The following is an 8,815-nucleotide window of genomic DNA, read 5'->3' as shown; positions in this document are numbered from 1 at the left end:
CCCCCCCCCTTGAGACTTTTGTAAAGGACTGCGAGGGCTCAAATGCTGAATGTAGTGGTAGAAGAAGTAGAGCAGTAATAGTAGTAAGTAAAAGAGTAGTAGCATCAACATATACTTAAAGTACCAAAAGTAAAAGTACTTTTTGTACAGAAGGACCCATTTCAAACGGATGTGTATTATACAATCAAAACGAGACACGTTGCAAGAATCGCATCGCCACCAAAACCATTGTTTTCCTATGGTACGGCCGGCGTTGCGGCTTTTAGACATGCATTAAAGTAAAGATATCAACATTTCAATGCAAGGCGCCGAGTCGCACCGTTTATCAATGTCATAATTGGCTAAGGCAGCCAATCAAATCAAGCAAGAGGCGGGCTTTACTACTTTACCAATTCTTTCTTCCTGTTTTGATGCCAGTGGATATGGTAGGAACAGTGGGTATATTGCAAATGCAGGTGTATATGTATCATCAAAGCCGGACACCTGAAGATAGATGCAGCTCAGCACTCTTTGTCAAGTTGTTCTAGTCAAAAACTAAACAGAAATTGTTGAAATATATTAGAACATTGTGATATAGAAGTATACGATGGCCATTCCCATGCTTACTTATGTCTCATAAGTTGTTGCAGCGTTTAGTTTGGGTCGATACCATGTGTTTCACAAATCTGGTGCACAATTTAACCATTTTTTACCACACAAGAATTGATTAAAAAAAAATAGTCCAACATTCCTCCAAAATACCATATTAAGACACCCAGACCTTGAGAAACACTATAAGAAAAATCATTGCTGGGATTTGGTATCAAAAACCTTTGGATTGCATTTTATCGGCGACTGCATGGTAAGCAATTCTGTTCAAGAAGGTGCTCAGAAACCCCCTTGCAGTCAATATACTAGGGCTGAAACAATTCCTTGAGTAACTCGAATAATTAGATACTCAATTCAAAATCCTTTGCCTCGAAGCTTACTTTAATCAATGTTGCTAACATTGTTCCACTCCCTGTGTTTCTGCAAAGGTCATTATCACTAGCACACAACAGGCTGACGCTTCTGTGGACACAAAACTGACGCAGCAGATTACAAAATGAACGAAGAGAGCGAAAAATGTGAGCGGCTAGGAGAAGAGACAGGCAAGAGAAAAGCCAGAGAATGTGGAAACATTTTAAGCTGCTAAAAAACTCTGTGCCGTGTGTTAATTGTAAAATTGAATTAGCTTACCACAGTAGCAGGGCGTCAATGCTGCCTCATCTCAGTAGAAGTCATCCAGTGTCAATTCCACGGATCAACCCCACAGAAGGTCAAATTTTCGTAAAGCTGTTGATTTGTAGTCCAACTGACTAACATCATCACACGTGAATACAATCTGGCTCATTGATAATGATGAGAGCTTTTCAGTCATACCCAATTTTTGCAACTCCAAAAACCCACTATACAGAAATATTCAAATACACTTTTAGAATATATGCAAATAAAACACTTGTACTGCATCTTGTATTGCCCCAAACTGCATGGGATTAGCATAAAAAGTGGGCATGACTGCAAAGTGGAGACTCGTGGGTACCCATAGAACTATAATTGTCACATATCAGTGGATAATCGTGAGAAATAAATGTGTGTTGATAACCAATGTGCAAGGCTCGATCACCAATGGGAGTGGGCCCCAGACCCCTAGGGCTGAAAAAGCCCCAGGTTCACTGTCTGGTAAGTGATTTATGACATTTTGATTCATCTATATGGGACAACTATAAAAGAAACCACTAAAAGTGATATTTTGACTGACGATAAGGGCCAATTTTTTATTACCTTATCTCTGTCTTGACAAAGGGCCCTGTGTCACAATCTAGTTTTAAGACATACTGTACATTTAAACTGATATTTTCATCACAAGGTACCTCAAATCAATTTGTACTTAATCAAATTCTGGGGCCCTGTGGTGCAAGTTATTGTAAAATACCCATTTCCCATCTGGTGCTTGTTTTTGTCATTTACCAGCAATTTACTGGTGAAATAAGTAATTTCAAGATATAAAATTATTTTAATTGTCATTCCAAAAACACTTTGGGAAGTGCAGTGTAAAACGAAATTAGGTTGCATCAGACCACCATAAAAACAGACATAGCAACCCATCAGCAGATAAAATTTAATTAATCATTTAATTTTGACCGTCTGGCCTTAGCAATAAAACAAGCCGTTCTTTAATGTCGCCAACTGTTGTTTTGTGCTTCTTTTTTATATTGTATACATTATTAAATATATAATATATATTTTGGTTCAGGGACCGGTTCTGGAACCGTTTAGGCACCGGCACCATTTTAAAAGCATTGTTTTAGCACCGGTATCCAAACAATACCCAACCCTAATGATCTCTATTGGCTTCAAAAAGCAACACCAAAAAAAATTAAATTATAATATACTGAAATGTAAAGCGGTCTGATCCCTGGCCAATCTGCTCTATACTGAAAGCGCTCTGTTCCCAGGTAGAGAACTGAAGATTAGCCTGACAGTCAGAGTGTTACAGTTTGCCCACACAGCTGTTTCTACCCTTCCAATATTCTACGCAGTCAGGTAGATGATTGTGCTGCTGATTGATACTCAGTTACAATGATGTCCATCACTCAACAATTCCTGCATGAATGAATGAATCAATAAATAAATAAATAACCGGACATGGATAAAATAAAGTGCACAATTTACACACACAAACACACACACACACACAGAGTCCCCTGAGAATGCAAGGATCCCAGGACAACATTTAAGCACATCCAGGGAATCAAGGAATAAACGATAAGTCAAACTCACGCAAAAACTTTGCGAGGTGACCTCCACTGACTGATAAAAATAAATATCCCGACACACTAGGAGCGCTGTTTCGCAACAGCAATCTTCACATCCGTTAGGAAACGAGCCTTGCTCACCTTCGGATGGGCCCAACGGAATTATGTGATGAATATTTCAGATTGGCCGTGAGAATGTTTAAAGTTCACAGTGCGGCACTGTTTGCCTCAGTGTAGGTCTGCAGTTACGTAAGAGGGAGAGGTGTGTGTGTGGGGGGGGGGGGGTACTCACTTTACTGTGGAGCGGTCTGGAGGTGTCCTGGGCCTAATTTAACCAAACAGCTGTTGGAGGACTCTCTCACCAGTTTCCCCCAATACTTCTTCTCAAGGGATGGCTACTGAAAAACCACCGTCTTTGAGAGAGCTGCCATGAAGTGTTTTACTCGTCCCAATCTAACTGCAAGTTTTCCAATCATCAAACAAAACAGGCAGTGGTGACCTAAAGGTTAGAGAAGAGAGCTTGTGACCGGGAGGGTGTCGGTTCAATCCCCAGACCAACAGGATAAAATCTGGGTGGCGAAATTACTGCCCTTGAGCAAGGCTCTTAACCTCAACCCCCAATCAGACTGTGGCTGTACTGTATGACTGTGTGGAACTGTGTGAATGGGATCAGGGTGTACCTGCAAAAGAGAGAGACTGCCTCTCAGTGAACCTTCCCCGAATAAATAAAAGGTAAATATATAAAGTTATCCTGGCAATGTCTAAGTTGCATTAAAAAATGCTGTTGAATGTTGTCTCCGGGACAAATGCCAAGGGGAAAACCTCGAGGTTTAATCCAGGTTATTAAAACCTGGTAACACCGCTACATCTCAAGGAAACGCTGAGGGAACTACAACTCAGAGTCAGTGGGAATTATTTTTCTTCTCTCTGAAGATTGTAAATCCAAAAATGTGCAGGCTTCATGTTTTCCATCCAAACTTGTTTTTTGACAGAATAAAGATGCTGTGTGTGTGTGTGTGTGCGTGCGTGTGGGCTTGCGTGCGTGTCAAGTTTATGTACCAATAGGCAGAGCTTTAAGTCTTGATTCAGATCCCAATTAAGTGACTTTAAAACACTGCAGTTGCAAGCTGAGTGCATATAGTATAGTCACCTCGAAATAGTGCTATAGGAATGTGGAAACCATGACAACACATCCACGTCGCAATTATGTATGCCATCATCCTCAAACCAGAAAACTCGCAACTCGAAAAGGTTGAGAACCACCGGTGAATGTTACAGAGCTATGAAATGCATGTCTTCTTTCAACTATCTGTCTGATCTGTGTGTGTGTGATTGTTCACTTACAGAAGGAGCTGCTTTCGTCCTTTGTGCCTTCCATGGTGCCATCCGGCAGCATCTGGAGGTAGAAGCCGTGTCTGCAGTAAAGCCGCGTGACGATGCCCTTCAGCTGGGGCTCTGCGGAGCAAACACAGGGTTAAGCACACGTTAGCGTCCGGGGAACAAGAACACACACGCACATACCTATGAGCATTCACATTGATTTAACAAAAGGCACGTCTTGATATTTACACTGTGAAATAGTCAAACAGTGAAGTGTGTGCGCTTGCATGTTGGTGTGTGACTGTGGCCTTCAGCAGGATTGATAGGATCCCGGCGTCTGCTAAGAAGAAGCATCTTTCACGTGTTGAAGTGAGGCAAGGTAAAGTACATGTGTTTGCATGCTGTGTACGCGTGTGTGTACGCGTGTGTGTGTTTACTAAGGTTGGAACAATATGCTTTTGCCCCAATTTGATTCTTCGCGATACACGAGGGCCCATGCGCTTTGTATTGCGATTCAATAGCATCGAGTTTTGCGATTTTCTTTTCCTTCTTTGATAAAAACAAAGTTAGCAATACACCAAAGACAAAATTCTGAGACATTACTAAAAAAAAAAAAAAACGTTTTCTAATAACATCACGTCAGTCAGTCTGACATTTATTGCATTTGTAAAGAAGTACATAACATGGATTTTCCGCATTTTCCGCTTTTTTGTTTTTTCTGGACACATTAACAAAAAATTATTTGTGTGAATCATTGGCAAAAAATAAAAAATATAAATTTTGAGGAAAGAAATCGATTTTAATAATCGTTGCAAAAAATAACGATACATATGATTCCCCTCATGGACGTGTGTGCGGATGTAGCTGCCCACAATGGAGTGAGCACTTTAAACATGCTAGCCCCCGCATCAGAATTGGGAGCACTAGGCAGTGGGAGCACTAGGATAACTGTTAGCTTGCGGCTAGCCGTGCAAGCCACCGCCATTGTGGCTTGGCCACCACCATGTTTGCAGCTAAAGCCATGTGCCATTCCTGGCCCAGACTCAGAATGTCAGTCAAACTCTGGGGAGAGCCATGTGGAGGCAATCCCAGCCCAGTCTGAATTTTGTTCAGTACAGCACCAGATTCAAAACTGAGCTGCCACTTCAGTTAAATATTTTTCTTCCAGGGTATCTGGGGTCAGTTATTTAAAAAGGTGTAACTGAAAGTGAATAGGCCCTGAAGTTGAAGGTTTTTTTAGTTATTTCTGTAGGATGTGATCATTTCACAGGGGTACACTTTTGTGGTAGCTACCTGAAAATATGACGTGACAAGCACCCTACAGGTAGTACAACTGCATTGCCTTACACAAAAAAAAACAGGGCGCAGGGTGCCACACTTTAACTGAGCACACAGCTCAATTTCCTGCATGTAAGATGGCAAAACCTCAAGAAACAAACAAGAACAACTTTACCATCACACTAAAAGTTTAATGATCCATCTCCTGTTTACCCTGCTCTGAAATACCAACTCTCGCCATTTACTCAGTGCACTTGGAGGCATCAGACTACTATTTGTTTCACTGAACCAATGAGACACTGTCATCCGCCACCGCTCTTGAGATAATTTGGGGTGTTTTTCTCAAACTTTGTTGTTGTGTTGGGTTTCTTTTCTCAAGCATGACTGAGGGGAGCTCTTTCACTCCAAAGTGCTGAGGGAGACTAAATAGTGGATCAGCAAGAATGTCAGAATGCTTAAGTGTTTCCACGATCAAGTTTTAATGAGATGCATCAAATATGGATGAGACAGAGAAGTACGGGGGCAGCTGGCAGTTGGCCCTTGGTGGACAGCAGGGGTGTGAGAGAGAGAGAGAGAGAGAGAGAGAGAGAGAGAGAGAGAGAGAGAGAGAGAGAGAGAGAGAGAGAGAGAGAGAGAGAGAGTGAACTGCAAAAAGTAACAAACCCAAAATTGACACTCAAAATGAATTATACCCAGAAAATGAATACATTTTCCCTTCAGTACATGGAAAACATATATTTGAGTATTTGTTGTTTCCACTGCACTTTCATAAAGATAAAGGGCAAGTCTAAATATAATTTTGAAAAAAATGAATTAAATTCAATAAAGAGTTTGAGTAGTGCCACATAAACACCGTGTCCCACACTTTCCATAATTCAATTGTGCCTTTTTGTTTTTGTTTTATTCAGGACATGTTGGCATCATGAGAAAAACAGGACAACCTCATATTATTCCAACTTGGGAGTTGGAATAGCTCACTTCATTCTGAGATGGTTAACAACAGCCTTGTTTTTACAATCAGATAAAAGGAATTCAGCCTTCATAACCTATTTTAATGTGTTACATACAGTATATGAATGGGATTGGGCATTAAGAACCGATTCCTGCTTGGAATCATTTAAAAACATTAGCATTCCACTAGAGTTGTTTCTTTATTGGAATCGTTTAGAGGATTTGGTTTCAAATCCGATCATCACTTTCCACTTTATAATGTGGTTTCTGAAGCGGCAGGTGCTTGTTGTGTTGCAGCCATGGAGCACAGTAAGCAGCACTCTAGGGTGGCTTTATTTTTCCTTGAAAAAGCCCTGTAAAACTACAAACTACAATTAAATCAAAATAAAACGCCCCTCTTATTTGTGAAAATAGTCATGTGATCCGTTACAATGCCACCCCTCAAAGAATCAGAATCAAGAATTGATAAGAACCGGAATTTTAAAGGAAGAATTGGAATAAGAATTGGTAAATCCAAATGATGCCCAACCCTATATTTGAAGCAGTTTGTTTACTACTGCCAGTTACAAGAAATGTATACAGTAAGTCTTTTTTATTATGGAAAGAAACACCTTGTTTGACACCTTTTGTAGACCCTCCACGTCTGTTAAAGGCCCATGTCTTCCAATATGATTCCCAAAGTTCCCACCAGAGCCACAGAGGATAAGTACAGCCCTTGCCCTTGATGTGTAAAACTGATGGAGTGGCCCTTTAAATGAAAGCATTACATTATATAGTTTACTGAATCAATGCTATATACAGTCCCTGACAAAAGTCTTGTCACTTATCTAATTTGTAGAAACACCTGCTATTAACCTGACTTTTAATTAATCAATTGGTGTAAGAAATAGCTCATATGAAAAGCTAAAAAACTCCCAAATGATGTTCAATGCACTGAAATAAATTAGTTTCACTGAAACAAGATTTATCATTTAAACAAGATAGAAAGGTCAAATTTTGACAAGACAAAAGTTTTGTCACCTATACATAAATTGAACAAATTTACTACAAATACTAAAATATGGTCGCAATTAATAGTGTGCTGGTGAGATTCAAATTTAATATCTTTTATGACTTCCATGAACTTGAGGACTGCATCCATGCGGTTTGGTAAGGATTCTACAATGTATGATGAGTCATCAGGAATAGCTAGGAAAGCAGTCTTGCATGCCTCCCAGAGTTCATCAATATTCTTTGGTTTGGTCTTCCATGCTTCCTCTTTCATCCTAGCCAACATATGCTCAATGATGTTCATGTCTGGTGACGGGGCCGCCATCCTGGAGCTCTTGATCTTCTTCGCCTTGAGGAACTTTAAGTGGAGATGGAAGTATGCGATGGAGCACCATCCTGCTGGAGAAATTGGCCTCTTTATGGTTGGGAATATAAGGGTAGCTAAGATTTCTTGGTATTTGAGACATTGATGTTGCCTTCCACCTTGCAGATCTCTCGCACAACCCCATACTGGATGTTACCACAGACCATGATTTTTTCCGCCACCAACTTCACTGTTTTCTGGGTGAATCTTGGATCCATGCGGGCCCAGTAGGTCTCCTGCAATATTTCGGCAACTGTGGTGTAATTCAACAGAAATTAATCTGAAAAATCCCCTTTCTTCCACTTCTCCAGCGTCCATCCTTTTAGCAGGCTGTGGGCCTTGGCAAATGCCACACTTTTTTCAATTGTCTTTGTTTAGTGCTGGCTTCTGGCACTGATTCAACCATGGGGGCCATTTCGAGACAGAATCCGACAAACCGTTTGGTTGCACAGGACTTCAGGACCAGGTCTGGTGGAGCTCTGCTGCATGGAAAATGGGTGGCCTTAGATTTTCGAGCCAACAAACTGCCTCTCGAGCAGTTGTCTTGCGGGGTCGCCTGACCTGGGCTTGTCAAAAACGTTCCCAGTGTCCAAATATTTTTTATCCTCTGTATTGACGCTGAGACCATTGAGGTGTCTGCCACATCAGCAGTGGATCTGGTCTTCAGCCTCTTGATAATCAAAACTTTAGTCTCAGGGTGATCTGGCATGTTTGCAGAGGTCTAGTGCTTGATGTGAGTCTAGTGTACGGGGTTGTTTTTATAACACACCTGAGACCTGATTGATCCATTATTAGTCACAGGTGAAGCCATATGACAAGGCGACAACACTTATGTCTTTGCAAAAATTGACTCAATGGGCTTTACCAGCTGTGATATTAGAATACTTTTTGACAGTTTCTTTTTGCACTGAAACATTATTACAAAACTGTTGGGATTAAAATGAGCCATTTCTTGTAAATAATCTTGATTAGAAATATATTTCAGCGGCACTTCAAGTCAATTTGTACACAAGCGACAAGACTTTTGTCAGGGACTGTAGGTCTGAAGTTGTATTTTCATTTTGTGATTATAATATTTTTTTGCACTGTTGCCCCATCACTTCATTTTCCCAACATATAATCTCACTCTAATCAA

At 40.7% G+C, this 8,815-nt stretch overlaps 1 protein-coding gene and 1 long non-coding RNA gene across 4 annotated transcripts in view; one reads left to right on the top strand and one right to left on the bottom strand.

Annotated features, from left to right (window-relative positions):
- LOC116707419 (uncharacterized) overlaps window positions 1–6,925 on the top strand; it is an 8,382-nt gene extending 1,457 nt beyond the window's left edge. The window contains exons 2-3 of the long non-coding RNA XR_004336509.1: window positions 6,872–6,874; window positions 6,913–6,925. This is a non-coding gene — a long non-coding RNA (uncharacterized LOC116707419). The remainder of the gene's footprint in view (window positions 1–6,871; window positions 6,875–6,912) is intronic.
- fgf11a (fibroblast growth factor 11a) overlaps window positions 1–8,815 on the bottom strand; it is a 155,074-nt gene that overhangs the window by 64,455 nt on the left and 81,804 nt on the right. For all 3 annotated transcript variants that reach the window (XM_032544735.1, XM_032544733.1, XM_032544734.1), the window contains one exon: window positions 4,122–4,232. In XM_032544735.1, the coding sequence (XP_032400626.1) occupies window positions 4,122–4,173 (52 nt within the window). In that variant the 5' untranslated portion in view covers window positions 4,174–4,232. The remainder of the gene's footprint in view (window positions 1–4,121; window positions 4,233–8,815) is intronic.

This window comes from Etheostoma spectabile, chromosome 19 (assembly GCF_008692095.1).
Source record: "Etheostoma spectabile isolate EspeVRDwgs_2016 chromosome 19, UIUC_Espe_1.0, whole genome shotgun sequence".
NCBI lineage: Eukaryota > Metazoa > Chordata > Actinopteri > Perciformes > Percidae > Etheostoma > Etheostoma spectabile.
The sequence above is the reverse complement of the archived record's forward strand: the minus strand, read 5'-3'. Positions and strand labels throughout refer to the sequence as shown.